The 22,354-nt window shown below is 52.1% G+C and overlaps 8 protein-coding genes across 8 annotated transcripts; 5 read left to right on the forward strand and 3 right to left on the reverse strand.

Moving 5' to 3' along the window:
* Window positions 1-133: 133 nt before the first annotated feature.
* M406DRAFT_355028 (uncharacterized protein) lies at window positions 134-998 on the reverse strand. The gene has a single exon (XM_040923060.1). The coding sequence runs from the start codon at window positions 553-555 to the stop codon at window positions 355-357; it is 201 nt and encodes a 66-aa protein (XP_040779768.1). The 5' UTR covers window positions 556-998; the 3' UTR covers window positions 134-354.
* Window positions 999-1,951: 953 nt separating this feature from the next.
* On the forward strand, window positions 1,952-3,827 carry M406DRAFT_273302 (putative cytochrome P450 oxidoreductase). The gene is made up of 4 exons (XM_040918181.1): window positions 1,952-2,132; window positions 2,210-2,342; window positions 2,449-3,567; window positions 3,637-3,827. The coding sequence occupies exons 1-4, from the start codon at window positions 2,111-2,113 to the stop codon at window positions 3,725-3,727; spliced, it is 1,365 nt and encodes a 454-aa protein (XP_040779769.1). The 5' UTR covers window positions 1,952-2,110; the 3' UTR covers window positions 3,728-3,827.
* A 679-nt stretch (window positions 3,828-4,506) lies between these two features.
* M406DRAFT_71784 (uncharacterized protein) lies at window positions 4,507-5,595 on the reverse strand (the record flags this gene model as incomplete). Its single annotated transcript, XM_040925496.1, has 4 exons — window positions 4,507-4,614; window positions 4,702-4,961; window positions 5,160-5,186; window positions 5,574-5,595. The coding sequence occupies 4 exons, from the start codon at window positions 5,593-5,595 to the stop codon at window positions 4,507-4,509; spliced, it is 417 nt and encodes a 138-aa protein (XP_040779770.1).
* Window positions 5,596-6,918: 1,323 nt separating this feature from the next.
* On the reverse strand, window positions 6,919-7,795 carry M406DRAFT_251328 (NAD(P)-binding protein; the record flags this gene model as incomplete). Its single annotated transcript, XM_040916758.1, has 3 exons — window positions 6,919-7,329; window positions 7,384-7,533; window positions 7,610-7,795. The coding sequence occupies 3 exons, from the start codon at window positions 7,793-7,795 to the stop codon at window positions 6,919-6,921; spliced, it is 747 nt and encodes a 248-aa protein (XP_040779771.1).
* Window positions 7,796-8,225: 430 nt separating this feature from the next.
* M406DRAFT_327229 (uncharacterized protein) lies at window positions 8,226-9,245 on the forward strand (the record flags this gene model as incomplete). Its single annotated transcript, XM_040920182.1, has 5 exons — window positions 8,226-8,241; window positions 8,617-8,704; window positions 8,768-8,882; window positions 8,999-9,109; window positions 9,213-9,245. The coding sequence occupies 5 exons, from the start codon at window positions 8,226-8,228 to the stop codon at window positions 9,243-9,245; spliced, it is 363 nt and encodes a 120-aa protein (XP_040779772.1).
* Window positions 9,246-10,040: 795 nt separating this feature from the next.
* On the forward strand, window positions 10,041-10,456 carry M406DRAFT_321013 (uncharacterized protein; the record flags this gene model as incomplete). Its single annotated transcript, XM_040919462.1, has 2 exons — window positions 10,041-10,094; window positions 10,265-10,456. The coding sequence occupies 2 exons, from the start codon at window positions 10,041-10,043 to the stop codon at window positions 10,454-10,456; spliced, it is 246 nt and encodes an 81-aa protein (XP_040779773.1).
* Window positions 10,457-14,067: 3,611 nt separating this feature from the next.
* On the forward strand, window positions 14,068-16,755 carry Mbd4 (putative Mbd4, methyl-CpG binding domain protein 4; the record flags this gene model as incomplete). The annotated part of the gene is made up of 1 exon (XM_040915254.1): window positions 14,068-16,755. One exon carries the CDS (start codon window positions 14,068-14,070, stop codon window positions 16,753-16,755), a length of 2,688 nt encoding a protein of 895 aa, XP_040779774.1.
* Window positions 16,756-19,738: 2,983 nt separating this feature from the next.
* On the forward strand, window positions 19,739-22,239 carry M406DRAFT_355033 (elongation factor 1-alpha). The gene is made up of 6 exons (XM_040923061.1): window positions 19,739-19,770; window positions 19,868-19,920; window positions 20,033-20,167; window positions 20,471-20,605; window positions 20,744-21,828; window positions 21,895-22,239. The coding sequence occupies exons 2-6, from the start codon at window positions 19,917-19,919 to the stop codon at window positions 21,928-21,930; spliced, it is 1,395 nt and encodes a 464-aa protein (XP_040779775.1). The 5' UTR covers window positions 19,739-19,770; window positions 19,868-19,916; the 3' UTR covers window positions 21,931-22,239.
* Window positions 22,240-22,354: the final 115 nt, after the last annotated feature.

Genomic DNA, 22,354 nt, shown 5'->3' on the forward strand with positions numbered 1-22,354 from the left:
CACCTAGCAGTTGACCCCTCGAGAAAAAGAGCACACCATCGCGCCATTGAAGTACAGATAAATCCTCCTCCCCTTTTCCGAGAATCGAAGCTGTTTTTCCAGTCCTTCTTTGTCCTTCAGAGAAAAAAATCCAATCAGACTTGAAGGTGGTCCTCTCCTGTTTTTTTTTGCCTCCTCTTGTATCCTTACCACCTTTGCCTTCCTCCAGCAGATCGTTGGTCGGCTTCCCTTGCCTACGGTTGCATACCAACTGTCTTGCATTCCGTTGCCACCGCTGCAGCCCCATCGAGAAGCTACCCCTCTCACGCTCTCCCTTCACCCAAGCAACCCCCAAGATCACCTGAGATCGAAAGCTCACCGCATCCCTGACGACATGCAGTCACGGTCTCTCCGATTCTTCTGGCGAGTCGCAAAGCAGGTGGCGACTCTGGTCCTGACGTCCGAGAAGGGGTGACGGCCGTTACTAGGAGGTGTCCGTGGGTGGACACCGCCCTCGTTCTTGACCAGTCCTCCGAGGGATTGGCCCTGGGGCGACTTGCGACATGGCACTGACATGATGACTCCCTGCGGCGGATACGACGATTTTTCGGGCGCTCTCTGCTCGAATCAATTCTCAACCTTCAAATTGGTCTCGGACCTTTCATGGGGTGCACGGAAAGGACCCTCTCGGGGAGGGGAGGCCGGACCCTTTTTTGCCCACCAGTTTCACACAGAAGAGTCGTAATGGGTGGTGGACATGACTCTCATCTCCTGCCCTCACCACATCTATAGCTTGTCCACTAATGTCGCCTCTAGGGCCAAACGCCCCAAGGCGCAATCCGGGTTTGCGGTATGAGTTTTGCCTGTTTTGTTCGTCCGCAAGCACGGCACGCTCTTCCAGCTATTGTGCCGCGCCTTGACAAGCCGCTAGAACTTCTCACAGACCTTCTCCCGACTCAATCCCCTACGGCCCTCGGTACGGCTCAGACGTGGTGGTCATCACTAATCGGCCAACACACACACACAGACACACAGACACACACACACACACACACATACAGGCATTAGGCGTCCCTGCAGGGTGCAGTGCATCAGCAAACGCGTTAGCGGCGTGTCATGTCAACCACGAGGGGCACTCACGCAATCCAATACCTTGCAGCCCAATGCAGTGCAAGTCTTGGGCAGAACCCGAGGACGGTCGGCTTTATTTGCTTTTTCTTTCTTTCCTTTCCTAATTCGGGATACGGAATTGCTATTCGTCCCCTTCCTGCTATTTTGAGGTCGCAGATCGGGCTGCAGAACCCGCATTCACGGGTCGCCCTGGTCTGGGTCTGCCACCTGGGATATTATGCCGTTTCTGCAAGTGAGAAAAGCATAGTGTGGATTTCCCCATCGGCGACTCCAGCCAAAGGGACGTTTGGACGCCCCTCCGTACACTAGACCCTCCTCCGATCTGGCATGCTGGCAATAGTTGCAAGCCTAGCTGACGATCATGTTGGCACGAGCATTGTCGACGGTCCAACGAGCGTTGAGCCTCGGAAGGCTGACCGCAAGATGATTTCGTCACGGCCCCTTCGGAAACACTCTCCACTCCTCCCTCCTGTGACCCTCCTCTTGCGGTCGGGCGCTGGGTTCCAGGTATTTGACGGCGCCTATCGAGTCGTACGCCGCTGATGGATCAAGGACCGCCGAGAGTCCTTTTGTCCCGCTTGTGAGCTGTCAAGTCACCCTCTTAAGCTGCATCATATTACTTGGTATTTGGTCCCCGCGAGTAAGGTCAGCACGTTGACCATCTGATCACATGAATCAGTGTGAGTGTATTCCAAGACATTTTCTTCTTGTTGATGGAGTTCAAAATGCCCATAAATCTGGCAACATGGCTGGCATTCTCTCGTCTCCTCGCCCTGTCAACAACATCGTGGAAGGGACAATGTTACGCCAAGTCCACATCACGGGCGACAACCCCAAGGTGGCCGTCTTGGCACTGTTTTGCATACCTGTCTTCCTCTGGTTCCTCCTCACTTCTCTTGGCTCTCGAAGACGATCTCCATGCCCGCTTCCCCCAGGGCCCCCTGGTAAGTTCCTGTTGGGCAACCTCGGGCAGCTCAGCGCACACCCCGAGCAGGACTACATGACGTGGGGCAAAGAGTACAGTACGTGTTTGCCTGGTTCAAAGGTCAATGGCAGATTGTTACCAGGACGTCACGAGCTGAGAACTTATTTCTTCTAGACTCCGATGTCATCCACATCAAGGTTCTGGGCCAACACATGATATGTCTGAACAGCAACAAGGCGGCCGTAGACCTCCTCGACAGGCGAGGGTCCAATTATTCTGACCGGCCTCGCTTCACGCTCTTCGAAGTGTACGTCAACACTACCTTTTGAGAGAAAAGTGCTGCTGGGCAGGCACAAGAAGAAAAAAAGGAGGACACAATGCTGACATCCATCATCGTTATCATCTCCATTCAGCATGGGTTGGGGCCTCACCTTGACTTTCCTCCGCTGGGGGCCTCGCTTCAAGCTCCACCGGCGCCTCTTCCAGACAACCTTGACTCGGTCTTCCATCAAGACTTTCCAGCCGATACAGATGCACGAAGCTCACAAAGCAGTACGATCTCTTCTGAAGACTCCAAACGACTGGCGAGACGTCACGCTTCTTCTCACCACGAGTATCATCTTTCGCATCGCCTACGGCCAGGAGATTAAGTCCAAAGCATCGCCTTACACTGGCATGTCTCGCGCAGCCAACGATGTCACAACCAACGGCGGCATAGCAGGGTCCTCGGTCGTCGATATTTTCCCGCTCGCGCGGTACTTCCTGCCGTCGAGCCTGTCACCAGCGCTGAGGCATGCGAGGCAGAGCAGGGAGACCATCAAGACGATTCATGAGGTCCCCTGGGATAACAACATGCGCGACATCAAAGCAGGCACTGCAACACCAAGCTTCATGAAGACACACTTTGACCGCTGGGTCAGCAATGCGAAGGCCGGCATTCACCAGGAAGCCACGATCGAGGATCTGAAGGGGGCGACGGCAGCTGTGTTCATCGCGGGCGGGAACAGCACATGGGGCACAGTGCTGAGCGCGATTTTGTTCCTCACCAAGTTCCCCGACGTCCAGAGGCGCGTCCAAGAAGAGATTGACACTGTTGTTGGCACGGGCCGGCTCCCGACGTTCCAAGACCGGCCGACGCTCAAGTACCTAGACGCCTTCTTGACCGAGTGCATGCGGGTCCTCCCTCTGAATCCTCTTGTCATCCCACATTGTAGCCTGAAGGACGATGTATACGAGGGCATGTTCATTCCGGCTGGAAGCGTGGTGTTTGCAAACGCCAAGGCGATGACGCGCGACCCCAACACATACCAAGACCCGGAGAAATTCGACCCAGATCGATACGCTAAGGGGGAACCGTCTCCTCCGGGAAATTTCGGGTTTGGGCGGCGAAAATGCCCAGGGAATCATCTCGCGCTTGCGACAGTTTACATCTATGTTGCGACAATGATGAGCGTGTTTGAGATCGAGAAGGTCGTGGATAGAACGGGGAGAGCAATGGAGCCCGAGATCGAGCTGACTGTCGGCCTAGGAGGGTTAGTAGTCTCACCACTTTGCCGGGTGGCCACGTCTCTCAAGTGTCATGTGTGCTGACGATGTGCTAGTCATCCCGCGCCGTTCGAGTGTCAGCTTAAACTTAGGTCACCAGAGCGGGCCTGGCTCCTACAAGATGAGGAGATGCAGGAATACTATTGACGTCTTGATGACTGATGACTGACGATGGCACGCATAGAAGACTTGCATTTACGGGGACAAAAGTAGTTTTAGATATAAATAGACTCCCAAGATTTACTCCACGCTGCTGCTTTTCTTCCTCTTCCCCGCCCCCCCCCCCTTTAAATAGATTTTCACTCTTCTTCTTTTTCTTCTTAATTTTCGTCTAATTTTCTTGAACTTTTCTTTCTTTCCCATCTTTGCCTTCTTCAATAAACACACGAAGTTTTACATGCGTTGGCCTGTGCAATGATAAACGACCTGACTGCCAACTCCATTTTCCAGCATCACCGTAAGGCGTCAGTATTTGGGATTGTGCATAGTGCGCTCGGCGCAAGACGGCGAAGTGAAAGTGTTTTCCGTCATCAAACTGCTATTAGACCACCCTAAAAAGACCAAGACTGTTGTCTAAAAGTTTAGAGACGACCGCCTCCAATAGCGTAAAACTTGGGCCACCTCCGACTTCTCCTTGTATACGGCCCTAGTTCCAGTCAAACTCCCTGAACGCCCTCCAAATGCAGACGGTCCTAGAGGCGATTATCATTTGTGTTCGAGAAAAAGCTGAGCACTTGCCGCGAAGCTGTTGAGGTGCTCGATATTACAGCATATGATGACCTTTCCTCGATGGGAAAGATGCCGGGATTTCGGGCCGCAATGGGGTCCGTATTCTGCTGGGAATAAAGACCTTGGGAAAAAGACAGAAATAGGGCGGTGGTCCCTTTCCTTCTCCTTCTTTCCCTCGCGGTGCAACAGGCCCATGACTAGTTGTGACGTGCTGCTGCAGCAGCAAATTGCTCTGCTTGCAACCGCTCTAACTCTTCCATCGACATACCGCTCTGGTCGAACTTGTTGAGTTTCTTCTCACGGCCCTATCATAACATTTGTCAGCTGCTGCCGTATCGCATGGTCTATGGGTTTCATTGACCCCGCGAAGGCGGGGAGGAGGGGCATCTCACCTTCTGCTGCTCCTTATGCTCGGACGCGGCCTCGAGCACGGCAGGGACGTAGTCTGAGAAGCCCAGCTGCTCGAGCGCCTTGGTGATATGGTCGCATGCAATGGTCTTCTTGGCCTCCTTCTCCGAGATCTCGTTGGCCTCTGACGAGACGAGAGTGATAAACTCGACGCAGCATTCTATGAGCAGGTCACGAGCCTCTTTCGAGAAGGCCGTCCCATTAGCGGGTGGTAGGATTTCGGTCACGATTTTCTGGACCGTGGCTGGAAGAAAAGTCAGCATCGCATTACTCTGGATACAGGGCGCCATCGAGACTTAGAGAGCTGTTGGATGAATCTTCCGAGAACGATCCGCCCATTCAGGACTCTGGAGGCCCAGATGAGGCCCAAGTTGACATCCTCAGTCCGGATCACCGATACTCCCACCACCGACCCCTTCTTAGGACGGGATGAATTACTCACCCTTTGGCAGTGACAGGTCGTCGTTTCCTGCTTTCCCAGTCAGCATACATTCACTAGTAGCATCTTCAGGTGTTCGATGGGGTTTCACACCGACAGACATGTTATAGGAAAAGGAGATATGGGTGATATTGGGATGCATAGGAAGAAATGTCTCCTGGTATATGGCTTCGGATTGAGGAGAAAACAAGGGCTGAAGGACGAGGATCAAAAGAAAGTGTGTACATAATCAACTTTGACTATATAAGTCTCAGCAGCACAGCAAAGCATCAATTGCATCATTTCAGGATACTCGCAGATTAGGAGCCAGTGGTGACACCTCTGCAGTGAGCAGTGATGGAATAATGGATGCAAAAGACACCAGCAGTAGTATCGCTGGAGAACCAGCAGTAGTTGAGATCAAAATTTATCACTTACCTCCAAATTCGTGGTCAGACATGGTTGATGATAGAGGCAGCCGAGGCGATGCTAGGGTACACGCTTCTTAGTGGATTTGACGAAAGGATACCGGGTAAAGTCAAGCTGGAAAAGGGTTTTGAAAGAAAGGAAAGAAAGAATTAGAGTCATGAAATCAGATCAGACTCGTCATCGCATTATGCTCTTCAGAGTTGGAGCAGCATCGTCAGGACAGGTAGGCGGGCTTTTCTTTGAATGATGGCCACATGCGGGAGAGCTGCCTTGCCGCGAATTGAGGTCGGCCTTGGGCCTTTAAGTACTTTTGACTCGATGTTTTATGGTTCCAGAGAGAATGGCAGCAACAGTCAGCTTTGGGGCTGCCTGCAAACCTGTGGCTTGGTATCGGCTTATCGTTCACGCCGCTAGCCATTTTCAGCCATAGCTTGTAGGTCAAGCCACAGTTCCACCCCCCAAATATTTTCGTTTGGAGAAAGTTGCATGCAATTTTCTTCCTGTTCCAATCTCTTTCTACCACTCATCCCCTCGACACACACGCATACGACTCCAACGCTTCGATGGTTTCGTTCGCGCGAGAGACTAATGCTCGGCTGTGGCAAAGGGATGGAAGGCGTTTCGTCTATGCCGTGCTTGGAAGTTGCTTCCAGATGACCACCGACTACGTTCACGTTAAGTACTAAAAGGTATGTGTGTTCCAGCTTCCCCCCTTCTTCTGTGCTTTATCCTACATGATGAGCTTCATGTCGCCCCAGGCATACAACCCCATGGTGATTGACCTGTCTTTCCAAACGGACGCTTCTGATTTTTACACATATTTCTCGCTCTCTGCTTGTCATCTACTCTCTTGGAAGATCGTGCTTGCTGACCCAGAAATCACAGGTTTGTCACGACTACCCTCAGTCCTTGGGAATCCCACCCTCCACCTCGACCCTCTCCAAATCTCGAAACCTATTTGCCATGATGTTTGATCATGTACTATCAAATCCTGATCACCTTATGATGACCACTTCTTTTGATTCCTGAGCAACAACAACTCCATCCCACACGTGTGCAGACCGTGGAGTTGGGAAGAGGCGCTGACCCTGTTACGAAGGGATGGGCAATAGACCGACTGCTCTCCGCATCGTAATGGATATGTTCAAGGTGAGCTTTTTTCTACTTAAAGACACGCGACGACATGCAAGAGCCTATGATTAAGAATTTACATTCCATGCTAAATCCGAAGCAAATAATGTGGAAGAAAATGTATTGCTTTTCATCTTTCGAATGAGGCTCTTCCAGTCGTCTTGACCTCTCTAGCATCGCGTAGCCCAAGCTATTTGCTAACTCTGTGTGTGCAGTGAACCCCTCAGTCCCCCTGGAACGCCGCCAGCTCTGGGCCATTCCATTGCAACCATTTACCGCTCAAGTCGGGCGTAGCATTCAGCGCGAGCTGCGCAAAGACTCGTCCTGGGCCCTCTGGCTTGTTTAGCTTTCCTTCCTCGAATACAGCGAGAAAACCGGCGTGGTCTGCAGCATCCATGTGACCTTTGCCATGTTCTCGCAGCAATTTCTGCATTCCCGTATCGGTCCTGCCTGGATTGCCAGAGACGGTAACAATATCCTTCTCCTCGACTGCCAAGTGTTGGGCGAGGGAATGCAAGGCTGCCTTTGATGATCCGTAGGGACCCCAAGCTGCATAACCTTTGGAGGCTGCTCCTGAAGTGACCAGGACGATGCGGCCCTTGGTCTGACGAAGGTGAGGTATGGCTGCTTGTACCTGACGTCTTCTTAGTATGGAGTTCCAATAGGCTCACCAGTATGCGACACTTACTAGAGCAAGAGCGCTGAAGAAGTTGATGTCGTACAGCCTCTTCCAGTCGTCGACTGAGCTGTCCGCTATCCGTTTGATGGGCTCCAGTGCTCCATGATTGACGATGAGCCCATCGATCTGGCCCCCAAACTTCACAGCAAGGTCTGTGATCTTGGTAGCATTCTGTCGTAGAACGTCAATACATAGATTCCCCTTCTCTAAGTCGTTTCCTGTGCCGAGTTCTTACCTCTAGTTCAGTTAAGTCTGCTGCTATGTACTCTACTTGCGACGGGTACTGCTTCTTAACAGCATCGAGCTCACTCTCAGTGCGGGCAACAAGCACCACCTTGTGCGACTTCTGTAGGAGGTATTGTGAGATGGCCAGGCCAATTCCACGGCCAGCGCCTGTCACGATGATGGTTTTTGAAGTCATTGTCAGGGCGTGCCACCAGCAACGTCGAGATCGAAGTGCGTGTCTGCCAAGTCTTGCAGGTTTTGTCAATCACACACAGAAATTTGAGGTCATCAGTGGGGCTTTGGTGTGCTTACATAATATAGAACGTCTTTGAGCCGGGCCTGGCCCTTTTATATGCAAGTGATTCTGTACTGATCAGTAGAGTCTGTAGGCTGTTGCTAGTGAGACGACAGCACTGTAGCTCTCTCTCCTCGTTATACCTAGCGAGACACACTGCCAAGATATGCTTTCTTCCGAAGCAGCCTAGAGGCCAGCTCCTCTGCGTGTCGCAGGGCTTACGTTGAGCGTACCACTTGTTTAGAGATCATAAGTAGACTCACATCCTGGAAGCCGCCTCACGAACTTTCCAGCTTCACTGGCGAGACCATACCTGCGTTGAGATCTAATCATGGCGTGTAGCACATGTGAGCATGCCAGTTCGATCAGTACAGAGAGAGCTGCGCTTTCCATTTGTCCTAGTTTCAACAATCAACCGTCTGTGAGAGTCTTATTACCACCACTATTATCCAATATAGTAAATGTTCAGTGTTATTGTTCCAGATTTACCCTCATATAAACATTTGAAAGATTGTCAAAAAGACAAAGGTGTCCAAACTTGACAACAAACCACATTAGGCAATTACCCACTAAGTATAGTAAATAAAGCTGCCAAATTATACTTCGAAACTTGACTCTATTGCACTACACTCATCACGCCATGCTCCTCCTTCTGCAGTAGATTAGCTCAAGTATACCGGCCAGTATAACCGGAAATTTTCTCCATTAAGAGACCACTACAGACCGCTACCAGAGCAAGACGCTCGAGGTTATGATGGACGAGGCCAAAGCCGACATCATCGTCGGCCCACGTCTACGCACCGTCAACTGGTGGGTCTAGCGACCTGCATCGGAGTCACCTTCTCGGGAGGATTCCGCGCCTCACATGTACAGGGAGAAGCCCACTATGACGATTCCTCGCACACCTCTTAGAAGACGCACAGATGGAGCCTACGTGGAAGCGACTCGAGAAATGGTGCTTGACGCCATCACTCGCGGACTGTCTACTGTAAGGGCGCTAATCTCCGTGCTCGACACAGTGACATTCAGTGAGGACGAGGTTATTACTTGGATATTTGCCGTGATCGCGAACGAGAAAACCCTCACAGACCACTACTTAAGTAGACTAGCAAGATACAGGGGCTGGTGGAGGGGAAGAGCCGGGAGTATGGTCAAGGCCGATCGGCACCATGTCAATATGGCGAAAAGGCGAGAGTTGAAAGTCAAGAATTGTTGGTGAGTGTGTTGGCTCCGCCTCCCTGAATTTGCAAGCGAGCGCTTATGTAGCTGTTCTCTAATTATTTCTTTATTTGTGTTTTCGATACATGCTTTCCAACAGGATACGTGTAGCATCTATTGTTGTGGCAGTTGAAGTACAATTTCTGCGATATCATGGCTGCATTGATGACGACAATCCTGGTCTCCATGAATCGATGCATGGTTCTGCCTGCCTATTCACAGGCACATTCGGGTGATTCTTCTGCATCAAGATTCCTCGGCACTATATGTGAAGTTAGTCATATCACGAGTAGACAAACAAGTTAATTTCCTAGAAGCCAGCATATCTTGCCACACGACGAACATTAGCATACATGGTTCGACCTAGCCAATGGCGAGCGCTGCCTGAAACGAGGACCCAAATCTCCCAAGAAATATTTTCTTCATCATGTACCCTTGTCTCGTGTCATGGTTAAGGCTACCTCATCCTTCAGCCACCCCTGCCTCTTCACCACTTTTACTATGTTCTTGTGTACGGCGCAATCCATGGATTCGGGCCGCGGCCCGCCAGTTGTAGAGGAAGGTGGAGGCCAATACCGTCGCTTGTAAGTGGCACAGCTAGTGGACGAATCCTTTGTTAAGTGTATTGGCTGTTCAAGCATAACAACAAGCATGTAGCGGTCAAGTCAGCACTGCAGGCAGGGCAGGCAGACAAACCAGGGGCCCTGGGACTCCAACAGGCAGCCTGGCCCTCATTCTCCTTTTGCCATGTTATCCACGGTGAGAGATCATGATGAGTGGGAAAGGTATAAAAGGATGGACGGGGCTCAGATATAAAACAGAAGGAAGAGAGAAAGAAGAAGATTAAGGGGGAAAATAATAATAAGAAAACCTTCCAAGCTCATCGTCGCTCGCTTCAAATTCACACATCCAAAAGCATCCCGTCAACATGCGTTTCACCAGTATTCTCGCTTTTGCCCTACCAGCAGTGGCCTTGGCTCAGGTAAGTTTTCAAACAATTGCTTACTTACTGGGTGATGAGTACCAACTTGACACTAATGACCTATTGCAATTATCCAGAGCACTTTCACCACAACAGCGTCAAGCACAGCTTCGGCCACCAGCTCCGCAAGCGCCACCGCCACGCCGCTGGACTACGAGACCATCTGTGAGTCTCAAGCCTATGGGTATAGCGACAAATGCCCACAGTGTCTATCGGCATGCGAGTTGGAGATCACCGAGGTAGCCGCCGAGCAGTGCTACTACAGCGTGTTCACCGAGGTGAACTACATTGAGTCTATCTGCGAGGCGCAAGACGGGTACAACTGCGAGACGACAGCTGTGAATGATGTCTGTGGCTCGTAATGTGTTTTACTTTCCCGTGTCTAGAACACATTGGCCGAGCTAGGAATGGATGGGTGGCTGATTGAAACAAGGCTCGGGCGAAATGGCGAGCTTTCCACATTTTTACTGTCGGTCGATTTGCTTCGGTTGAATTTGAAGGGATGTATTAGGTTTACGCGGAGAAAACTCACTAGACTTACCAAGAGACACTATTGATTATCATCCCGTTGCTCTCTCTAGAACACTTAGTATTCTGAGGTACGCTTCCTGTTGCTGCACTGTTGAAGTCTTGAAGTCACGGGATGTCTTTCACAAATGTTCCGAACGCCACCAGGAATTCAAAATGCCCATGAGGTATTTGGTTCCGAATTGAATCATCAGAGGGGAATAGGACAACTGCACTAATACGTCCAATTGAACCTTATAAACTCCGCAAGACAAACATTATAGTCAATTATTTCCCCTCCTAAAGCGATCTGAGACCCTGTAACAGGAGGGTTCTCAACCTCGTATCCTAAGGCTTGAGATGATTCTCGGCTCAGGCGTCACAGACCGTCTTCGTAGTTGGGAACCCTTCTTCGATTCCCAGACCCATCGAGATCCCAGGGCTGAGCGCTCAAGCCCCGGGCCCAGTTCAAGTTGCCCACCGGAGGGTTTCTTGCTTGTCTAGATTGCGATATTCGGGCTGATGAGGCTCGAGAGTCTCCTGCGGAGACCAACGGCGTGATGCAAGTCAGTCAGCTCCAATGGCCTTCCGTGGGGGTGAGAGGTCAAGCCAGGCGACAGGCAGATTGTTTTATGTCTTAGGTACTGAGAGAATTCCAGAAGGTGCGATGATAGGGGTGCCGGATGCTTCGTAGACCATAGCGAAGGAGGCCAAAGAGGCTGCCTATGACGGTGGTGTGTTGCATGGTATGACGAGGGGAAGGGGCTGACAAAATAGACGGGTAGGAGGTAGACGGTGAGGGACAATTACCTGGAGCGTATTATTCCTTCTCTATTCGTAGATAGGGATCGCTTGGAGAGTGTGTAATCAGTGAAAAGTTCAGCAGCTCACAAAGTGTGTTGAGAATTGGAAAGAGGAGCAAGAGTCTGCTGGACTATGCATCTGATAATCGATGGTAGGGAATTGACGAGAGAATGAGAATGATCAGTACAGGACCGAGACTAACAACTTGAGGTACTTTCACGATCCAGGAAACATCTCATAGCAGGTTCCTCCTGGTTCAGAATGTCACTGTGTAGAATTGGCAATACTGCATGTGAGTCGTCACCATTTGATCCGTGTGGCCTTGCTCTCAGATGGTTAAAGTTCAAGATGGTCGATTCAAGTCTCTCATCTCGCCTTGGAGTATTATGAATTGAGACGTTTAACCTCAGTTGGGTAAAGATGATTAAAAAAAGACTCGTCCTCTAATCCCCATGTGCGGACTCAGTCTGGGAGGCGCACTCGACCGCCATGGCCTGACTTGACTTCTCCCAGGCACCTGAGTAGGTTGATCCCGTGCTTTGTAATTGAATCTTCAGATTTTGACGTCCAAGGTTTTTGAAATAATTTAGCAGTTCGTCTGACATCCTTTCAGGCTTCAATCCGATGGAGAAATGACAATTTTGAGGGGGATCAGCCAGATGCCTAAGTCTGTCTGCTGTGCTGAGCTTTTGGGAAGGGCGGATTGCAGTCAACCTCTTAAAGGGAGATAAGCCCCATCCCGTGTCTCACAGACTCTACCCTCGTCGATGGCTGCTGTCAGCTGTGTAAGTATTTAGCGATCTTCGGAAGGATCGCATGCTCTCGTTGCGGAAGAATCACGACGTTGCGCTCCGTGACGAGCTGGACCCCCCCGGACTCCCTGTGAAGATTTCCCATCAAGAAAAGGCAACATGCACAGCTATTGACAATTTTTTCGAGACTATGCAGTCACTGTAATTTGGTTCATGTTGAGATAATATCTTGACTGCCCTCGTATTAGTACGGCAGTGCTTGTTGAGATGATCATAGAGGGAATATTTCTCAACCGTTTGCCCGTGTCACACCACCAAAATCAACTATCACATATTCAGTAATTCTTTGCAGACTAAATCCAAAGTAAGGAAACGGATAACTAACTGTAAAGCCCTCTCTCGATTCACGTAATTCGCAGCGCACTGTAAATATGCAGAGAGACGGTGAGACAAGGAAAGAAAAAAGAAGAGAAAGGGAGAAAGGGAGAAAGGTCACACTCGGCCGATGGCTTACCCTAAGTGCGTGGAGCGTCTACGTGGCGGCGCTTACAGAAACGGGACATGGAGGGTGTGACTGGAATCAGGACAACCGAGACTTGGGTGCCCAACGAGTCGATAGATTGAAGCAGTGATACCCAATGCTTTTCTTGTGCGCATATGACCTGTGGGAAAACCAATGCAGCAGCAGCTTCTCAACCATTCAGATGCTGTTGATGACTCTTCCCCCAGAAGGTTCCCGAGGTAGGATTCGGGCCAAAATAAAGAAAAGAAGATCTATTCTGACATGCAATGTTTCGTTTTCCCCACATCAGAACAAAAAGTAAGTTCTTCTTCTGACCGATCCCTCGTTTAAAGGTCGGAAGGTAACATCAAGCCTTTGAGAGGGGTGAGGCAACGGCACACGAGTGGACGTGGACGTGAGCCGTGAGGGCTTTAGTGTGGGCGTTGGGCCTGAAAGGGCAGCTTGCAGCTGTGCCCCCCTACCGTGCCAGGGCCTCTTCCCCTAATCCCACTGTCCACTGATTCCCACCCCCTTGCCCCCCCCCCCCGCATCGAAGGTGCTGCAGCACTGCAACACTGCAGCACAACACTGCAGCACCAAGGTGGAACGAGAGCAAGTCACTGGAGCTGAGGCGAGCATTCCACCGATTCGGATTCTGCTTGCTGCATTGGCGAAGTCAATTTCTGGCGAAAAGTGATGGATTCTTGCCACTGGGCCCAATCACATCACATCACATCCCCTCACCTTACTCAGGGAAGGAATGAAAAAGACAAAAGAGAGAGAGAGAGAGAGACATAGAGAAAAAAGAACAATACAAACATACCTACAAATCCCAGGCTACCCCAAGATGACAAGACAAGAAGGACGGAGATTGATTGAGTGACTTGACTGGAGACTGACACACTGGGGGGGCCTTCCGTTTACCAAGGTCAGTTGCTATTTACTTCAGGGTTCAATTGAAAAAGAAGGTTGGGAAACTGGGGCTTACCCCGTACATTTTTGTACTTGATCAGCTCGTCTCCACTACGTCAACCTCTTCCCATCGAGCCCTGCCTGGCCCTGCCCTTCACCGTTCAGGTGCGATCCTCCTCCTCTTTCCTTCCTCTCCTCCTCCTCAGAACCTCACCACCACGTAATTTTTTCTCCCGCCCCCAACCAACGAGCGACTCATCAACCCCAGAAGGGTCAGGTTTTCGGGACAGCCTGAATACGAGGCAGAGAGAGGCAGACAGACCAAGTTCTAGCCCTGCGGCTAGGACAAGCTCTTTAACGGCTGCGGCCCGCAGGCCACTACGCGCCCACCTGATCCCGTCACATCCCGTCACACTTCCCAAAAACCCAGATTCAGCTGCAACCCCAGCCGCAACTCAACACATCCCAGCCCAGATGGGCCACACCGACCGAGAATATGTCACCCAGCAATCGCGATCCCGATGCCGACATCGAAGAGCCGCCTCGTGAGAAGCGAAGAAGCAGGAAGGACAAAGGAGACAAGACAGACAAGGACCGCGACCGAGAGTCACGGCGCCACCACAAGCACCGGACGTCAAACCCCGTCATAAGCACTGGCTCTTACGTTTCCCAGTCCAGCTCTGTTCGCCGCCACAAGACCAGGGACTTCTCTGGGTCCAAGAGCCGTCTAGAAGAGTCAGACTCTATGACAGACCTCGTCCCCGAGCTGAACCGCAGTAGGGAGCGTGTCAGCATACCCTATCCGAGTTTCAGCAAGGCACACAGCAGGGAGGCTGTCGGCCTCGGGAGCAAGGAGGATGTCTCCTCCACCACGTCGGCAGCGGCTGCTGGTGGAAGAGGCACCGGTACAGGGCCGCCGACACCAGAGGCAACTGACATCGGGGCCGACGAGATAAAACGATCCAGGTCGGCCGATTTTACCGCTAGGAGGGGGTCTTCACGCAAGAGCAACCGTCCGCCGAGCCCACCCGAAACCAATCTCGAGGAGAAGCGGACGAGAGCCGGCTCGCTGAGGGAGAAGGAGAGCGACAGGCCACGCTCACGAACCTCGGCGGGCTCGAGGCCGACTTCGAGAACAGATGACAGGTCCAAGGTCTCTCTGAAATCCAGGACGTCAAGCCAGGCGACATTCGTCAAGTCACCCACTGCCAATGCACCACCCTACACCGAGCCGGGAGACGAGGACACACTCGCGAGCGCACGTGGGTCAAGAACAACGGCCAGGACGACCACCTCCAAGAGATCAGTGTCCGGACAGACATTAAGGCCGCCAGAGCCCGTCGAGATTGTCGATGACTCTCCCGAGTCCGCCCAGGACTCGTCCTCCCCGAAGACGCCTACGATAGCGACTCCCCAGTTTCCTCCCCCACCCGCGTTCCATGACGAGAAGCACGGCATACCACACCACATCCGATTCGAACCACCTCAGCCAGTACGAACGCCAGCAACAGACTTCAGCACTGCAACGTCTGCTGCTGCTGCGGCAGCCCCGCCGCCGCCGCCGCCGCCTCCGCCTCTCACCATCCAGGAAGCCCCCAGGGTCGACTATCTCATGCAGAACGGCGGATTACCGAACATTGTGCCCAAGAACTTCCTGGCAGTCCTTCCCAGGCAGACTGGGACGAGGCCCTCTAACCCGCCTTTGCGTGGGGCAGATGTTCTGTTTGCGCCCTTCTATAACCTGTTGGACAACTACCAGACAGTGCTGAACAATTCAGGCTCGATTGCCGTCGCCACAGGACATCGGACGGTGGCCAGGAGGCTACTTGATCGGCTGGAGAACGTCTTCAATAGAGATCTTCCCGAGGAGGGTTGCAGTTGCATCATGTGCGAACGGTCACCAGAGCCGCATCGGGGCTTAGGCTGGGGTGAGGTCTTGGAGCGTGTCAGTGGTCGGGTTGAGATACCCTCGTGGCCGCCATTCGACATTGGTATCCTTGGCGTGAAAGCTCGCGAAGACAGGGATGATCTTCCAGCACGACCCTCATCCCCGGTGAAGATGGATCCCGACATAGCGGAAGAATTCAGAGAGCACTACCTTCAGCAGTCCAAGAAGGTAAAGATGGCCGTGGATAAGTGGCTGACAAGCTGCGCGGAAGCTCCAGCGCCACCGCCACAAGAGGTTGACGATGAGACGTTGACCTTTGCAATTCTCACAAGTCTCGACCAGGAGGACCGTCCCTTCTTCAACGCTCTCCTCACGGGCTCCAGGGAGCTTCAACCAGCCCTTCGCGCCCCCACGCCACTACGCAAACCTCGAGCTGATTTCGTCATCAAGTCTGGCCTGGCCTTGCAACGCCTATATCGCCTCTCCCAGGCACCACGCGATGCCGAGGTTGTCTGCTATCTGGTAAAGTATCCCCAGATGCACGACCTGCTTAGCACTATATGCGACATCAACCCGCCTGAATGGGAAATTCTCATCTCTGGCCGCTTCGACGGCTTTCTCTGGTCCGGCGCTGAGGACGATGAGGCTGCCACGCCCACAGGCGGACCATCGCGTGGCTCGACACCAAACTTTTTCGCCCGGCCGCCGTCACGCGGTGCGGCTATGAGCCCCAACAACATCGCCCGCCATACGCCTGCTCTCGGCATCGGCTCTCGCAACGCGACTCCCTTCAGCCGCGGCGCGACCCCCGCCTCCTTTGTAAGCGGCGCGTCCTCTACTTATCCGGGCCGCCATCCCGTCTCCAACGATGAGGAGTCCGAGATTGCGGTTCTTGCCGAACTGGAGCGTGAGATCTATTTAGGCATGGAGGCGTTGGAGGACGCCTTCGAGGGCCTACATCAGCGCGCGGAAATGGTCCGCACAGCACTGCGGCAGCGTGGAGCAGGTCTCTCAATGAACCTACAGCACCGTCGTGGGTATGGGTTCGGCGAGGCGGGTGGTGTTCAGGTACTGCCGCAGAGCGGCGGGTCTGCTTCGGGCCTGGACCGGCCAGCGTGGGCGGATGAGTCGGAAAGCCTGGCGAGCGAGAGTGATGACTGGGGTATGGGCGACGAGTTCGAGCTGCGCCCGGACGACAGCGCGAGTAACATCAGTAGTTCCAGGCAGAGGAGGCCCAGGAGGAGGGATGAGAGGAGGACAACGCCGGCACCGATTCGGGAAGAGGATGAAGGGTGAGACATATCCGATTCTGCTTATTCCTACTTGGGGCATTGGAGAATCCTTTTGGAACGGGGAGGATGAAGATGTTATTTAAGGCCATGAACAAATGCAATAAGATGAGTGGATGATCATCATCATCCTGGGGACTGCATTGGATGCATGGAAGGGATCTTTGTGTGTTTTAATCGTTGTTGTTGTTGTCATTGCTGTTGCTCCTACGTTTTGGGATCGTTTTCCCCTTGTTCTTCTTTCTCTGTCAGGCGGATACCACTGATGTATGATGTTTGGTTCTGTCTTTCATCTTTTCATCTGCATCATTTCGCACGGCGTCTTATGCGAATTCCCTATTTTTTTTCTGGAAAGGGGGGGGGGAGGCTCTTCAAGTCAATCCAGGTTATCTACATGGGATAGGCAGGTACTTGAATGCCATGAATGGATACTTGTGCTTGAAAGTTCATACTATCCATGTGATCGGATTGCGTAGATGATGAGCTCGAGAGGTGAGGTGAGGTGAGGTGTTGCTACGTACAAGATCATCCAAACTAAATGATTGACTTGTATAAGAAAGAAATGCCTATCCATTTGCGCTGATCTGATTCAGGAGGGGTAGAAGAAAGAGGACGAGGACGAACGGGACGTTGATTGGATAGCGCGTCTCGTGGTAAGCTTATATCGATGATTTCCAGCTCCGGTAATGTGTCCAAACCCTGCTTGATGCCTTGACACGCGGGGTTGCGGGCATGTCCTCGTCTCTGGCGGCGATACAGGTGATGGTGCAGTCCTGCATGAGACAGGCGAGGTGGATTTGGCTTGTGACCTGAGCGAAGCCGTGCAGTTCCTTCGTCGTCATGGTGAGATTTTTGAGTCTGAAGAAGGTAGCGAAGCATCCGTAGTATGCTTTGGCCTCGAAGACGCCACTGGTCTGTCAGGGTGAGAGTCAATCTCATGGTGCTCAAGCAGTCCACGGTGATCTCAACCAGCTCTCCTGGGAGCTTTGCAAGAAGAATGATACCATTGTGCGAGGCCGATCTGCTCGAGACATGCTGCAGGATAATGTCCACGGGTAGATGAATGCATCTCTCGGAAGGGAATGAGGTCAAGCAGTTTTCGCTTTAGATTTGTTGGTATAAGAATAAAGAGGGAGCAAGAGCGTTGGAGTTTGACTTAGGTGTCGCTCTTCCGTATTCGAGAGAGATATACAGTCTCTCGTCCCTTCCTTGAACACCACACCACAGGATCAAGGAGAATCACATGACAACCTCTATCGTTGGAAGGCTGAAAAAAATACGTCCTAGTTCTCGACTCTTTCGACCATTTGTAAATACTTATATACCTACAGCCTCATGATGACTCTTATATTCCCGACGGTCTGTCAAGGGTGCCAGAAGACAGCTTAAAACCCTTGGTATAGTAGCTAAAGAAGAGTTACTAACTATCGTCGGCGCGACAGAGGACTGCGGCCAAGGATGCTCTGCAGGACAGCTTCACGATCTAGAGACGCTAATGGCGATGAAACTAAGGAGAGCAGCGAGACGGCGTCGAGTCAGCGCTGGATGGGGATCAGCACTCCAACTGTAGCCAGCCTTTTGTTCATCACCGGAGTATCATACAGCACAATGGTAGTACATACAGAGTAAATCTCCGACATAACATCATCATGAGGGAGAATATCAAGGCAGCGAGGTCGTTCTCGACCAGGCCAAGGCTCCACAGTGATATCAGCCTCGCACGCCAATATTTTGGTGCACATTTCAACAGGCATAATGATTGTACTATCCATAGTACTATAATGCAATGCTACAGTACTACGTAGTATGCAAAGTATGGTATTTATCGGCTGGAGGCGGCCCTTTGGGAAGCGCCTGGCCCACTTATGGTGCAGGATCTTAGTCTCAGAGATGCCACCAAGCCAGCCAACCACGAAGAAAATTTTTTCTCGGATGGTTAGAAAAAAAAAAGAAGATGAAAAAAAAGAGTGTGGCGGATCTGCTTGGCTACCCCGCCAACGAGGGAACCCCGCGCCTGTCGGGCTGACTTGGTCGTGCGCTCATTGTTGCACCCTCCGCCACAGTTTTTTATCCAGAAGATATATGTAGAGCTTAACAGAATCTGCTTGATGATCCTGGGATTAGAAAGCTGTGATGACGGACTCTAGAGGGTTTTGGTAACTCTGTACAGTGTTGACTCATGCCAGCTTGAGGAAGGTGGGGAGTTGATGGAGGGGTTACAGGCTGATGTGAGAACACACGGAGCCTGGTTTTTTTTTTTCTTTCTTTCCTCTTGTTTCTCATGGAGGGGCAAAAGGGTTGGGCATCACTGCCAAAAATTCGACGTGGACAGCGGCTAGGGCTTATGTAGTGCCTTAACACGACCCAGGTAGCGTTTCAGACAGGGCATGAGAGGGGTTATATTCAGCCTGCCGGGCAGTTGAGGCCCCTCCTTTGATGTGGTGCTGTCAATCAATGGCATGTCATCTATTTGTGTGCCTTCTTCCGTTGGGAGAGGCGAGTCCCCAGAGGGCATCTCAGGAGCCTTGTCTGTCTGACGATGGTTTTGCTATCTCGTGTGCGACTCCCTTGGGTGAGCCTTTGGCTGGAGCACCAAAGGCAAGCAACAGTCTAACCAGAACATGTTCTGCATGGTAGACACCATCAGAGAGAGCACGAAAATGGAAACAGATACACCCCCCCTCTCTATATCTCAGAATTTAGATCGTTGAAGTCTTTCCAAGAAACAACACATGTTCACCCTCCATTGCTGGTCAGACTGCTATGAGGGTTTAATACGGTTCACCGTTGAGAGCAGCGAGGCAGGTAAAGGAAGGAGGAGGTGCCACTTGCAGACCTGCGAGCTGTTAAGCAGTGACTCAGTCATGGTCTGTGCGCCAATACACTAGCGGCAAAAATCCAAGGGCGGACCCACAGGGCACCGCTTGAAATACCTGGCGCCCCTCGCAAATTCTTTGAGCTTTTCTCCCTCCTTCCTCTCCTCGTCTGCACACCGAGATCTATTGCGATCCATCCTGCAAACGTACGAACAATCCCCCCCTTTCCTCTCCCTTTCCATCCTCCATTCCATCTCTCGATCAATTTATCGAGCATCCCATCTAACTCTTGACTTTCAACAGTTTCCATTCGCGAAACCTTTAACTACTTTCACACAAACAAACCATCACCATGGGTGAGTACCACAACCCCGCCCGCGTCGCCGCTTTATCTTGCGCATCACATCAAAGATGTGCATCGCGAGAGCGTCTGCGAGAAGCGCAACATGGTAACTAACAACAGAGTAGGTAAGGAGGAGAAGACTCACATCAACGTGGTCGTCATCGGCCACGTCGACTCCGGCAAGTCGACCACCACCGGCCACTTGATCTACAAGTGCGGTGGTATTGACAAGCGTACCATTGAGAAGTTCGAGAAGGAAGGTATGTATCAATCAGCTGCACATATTAATCTCCTCCCCATCCCCAAATTCAACTTCCCATACCATCAGCAGCGGCTGCGCTGTGTTCTGTCTCAGTCGTCTGCCCTGTTTCGCCCAACGCACATTTTGTATTTTTTTGGTGCGGGGTTCAGCAACGGTTTCGCTCTTATCTCAGATAAACGTGACCACCCCTGTACACCGCCACCTCAAAACATTCTCCTCCCCCTCCCCCACCACCGCACCCATGCACCTAGATAAGCTCTTGATAATAAGTCTGTCGATGCTAACATTACTTTCTTCACAGCTGCTGAGCTCGGCAAGGGTTCCTTCAAGTACGCCTGGGTCCTTGACAAGCTCAAGGCCGAGCGTGAGCGTGGTATCACCATCGACATTGCCCTGTGGAAGTTCGAGACTCCCAAGTACTATGTCACCGTCATTGGTACGTCCCTTTCCACCCCCCTGCACAATTGCTCCCCCCTGGCGATGCCATGCAGGCCTGGCAGCTTGGTATTCCTTGACTGCTCGCTGGCCCGATTCTTTCCACTCCACAACTCCTGCTGACCCCTGGTCCTTACAGACGCTCCCGGTCACCGTGACTTCATCAAGAACATGATCACTGGTACTTCGCAGGCCGACTGCGCCATTCTCATCATTGCCTCCGGCACTGGTGAGTTTGAGGCTGGTATCTCCAAGGATGGCCAGACTCGTGAGCACGCTCTGCTTGCCTACACCCTCGGTGTCAGGCAGCTCATCGTTGCTTGCAACAAGATGGACACTGCTGAGTGGAAGGAGGCCCGTTTCGAGGAGATCAAGAAGGAGACCTCCACCTTCATCAAGAAGGTCGGCTACAACCCCAAGACCGTCGCTTTCGTGCCCATCTCCGGCTTCAACGGTGACAACATGATCGAGAAGGAGTCTCTGGACAAGCGTGCCTCTTGGTACAAGGGCTGGAAGAAGTTCGACTCCACTGGCAAGGAGATTTCCGGCTGGACTCTCCTCGACGCCATTGACGCTGTCGAGCCCCCCAAGCGTCCCACTGAGAAGCCCCTGCGTCTCCCCCTGCAGGACGTCTACAAGATCGGTGGTATTGGAACTGTGCCTGTCGGCCGTATCGAGACTGGTGTCCTCAAGCCCGGTATGGTCGTTACCTTCGCTCCCTCCAACGTCACCACTGAAGTCAAGTCCGTGGAGATGCACCACGAGCAGCTCACCGAGGGTCTCCCCGGTGACAACGTTGGTTTCAACGTCAAGAACGTCTCCGTCAAGGAGATTCGCCGTGGCAACGTCGCCGGTGACTCCAAGAACGACCCTCCTCTGGGTGCCGCTTCTTTCGCCGCTCAGGTCATCGTCCTGAACCACCCCGGCCAGGTCGGTGCTGGATACGCCCCAGTTCTTGACTGCCACACTGCCCATATTGCCTGCAAGTTCTCTGAGCTGCTCGAGAAGATCGATCGCCGTACCGGCAAGTCTGTCGAGGCTGCCCCCAAGTTCATCAAGTCTGGTGATGCCGCCATCGTCAAGATGATTCCCTCCAAGCCCATGTGCGTGGAGGCCTTCACTGACTACCCTCCCCTGGGTCGTTTCGCCGTCCGTGACATGCGTCAGACCGTCGCTGTCGGTGTCATCAAGTCCGTCGAGAAGGCTGTTGGCGGTACCGGCAAGGTATGTTACATACTCACATCGTCTCCCCCCTCTTGACAACAATCGCTAATGACCCCCCGTCCATAGGTTACCAAGTCCGCTGCCAAGGCTGGCAAGAAATAAATTGCCCCCGCCTTCTGATGATGCCCTGATGAGTAATGCGGTCACACATTCTCATCAGTTCAACCTTCTCCAACCTTATGACACATTGCTTCGGATCTTTGGTGTTCGTTCCGGGTGCCTGATGAGCTCTATGCTGTTGTCTGGGCACATATGAGAGGAAAAACCGTCGGTGATTTCTGCGGTCTGAATGAAAACAGATAGAGGTCCACTCCTAGACGAGAATAGGGTCGCAGTAATCAGGAATTCAGTTGTGTTCATGAATCATCTCCTAACAACCCTACCATACCAATGTGATATTCTCTACGTGTGCTTCTACTGGTTGATAATGCTGCTTTCACATTGTTTAGAGTGATGTTCATGGTTTTTGGAATCTATGATGCTGTGTGTCGCCCCCCCCCCCCCTGGGAGGACAGGAGCGGAACGA

The sequence above is a fragment of the Cryphonectria parasitica genome (assembly GCF_011745365.1).
Source record: "Cryphonectria parasitica EP155 unplaced genomic scaffold M406scaffold_2, whole genome shotgun sequence".
Lineage (NCBI taxonomy): Eukaryota > Fungi > Ascomycota > Sordariomycetes > Diaporthales > Cryphonectriaceae > Cryphonectria > Cryphonectria parasitica.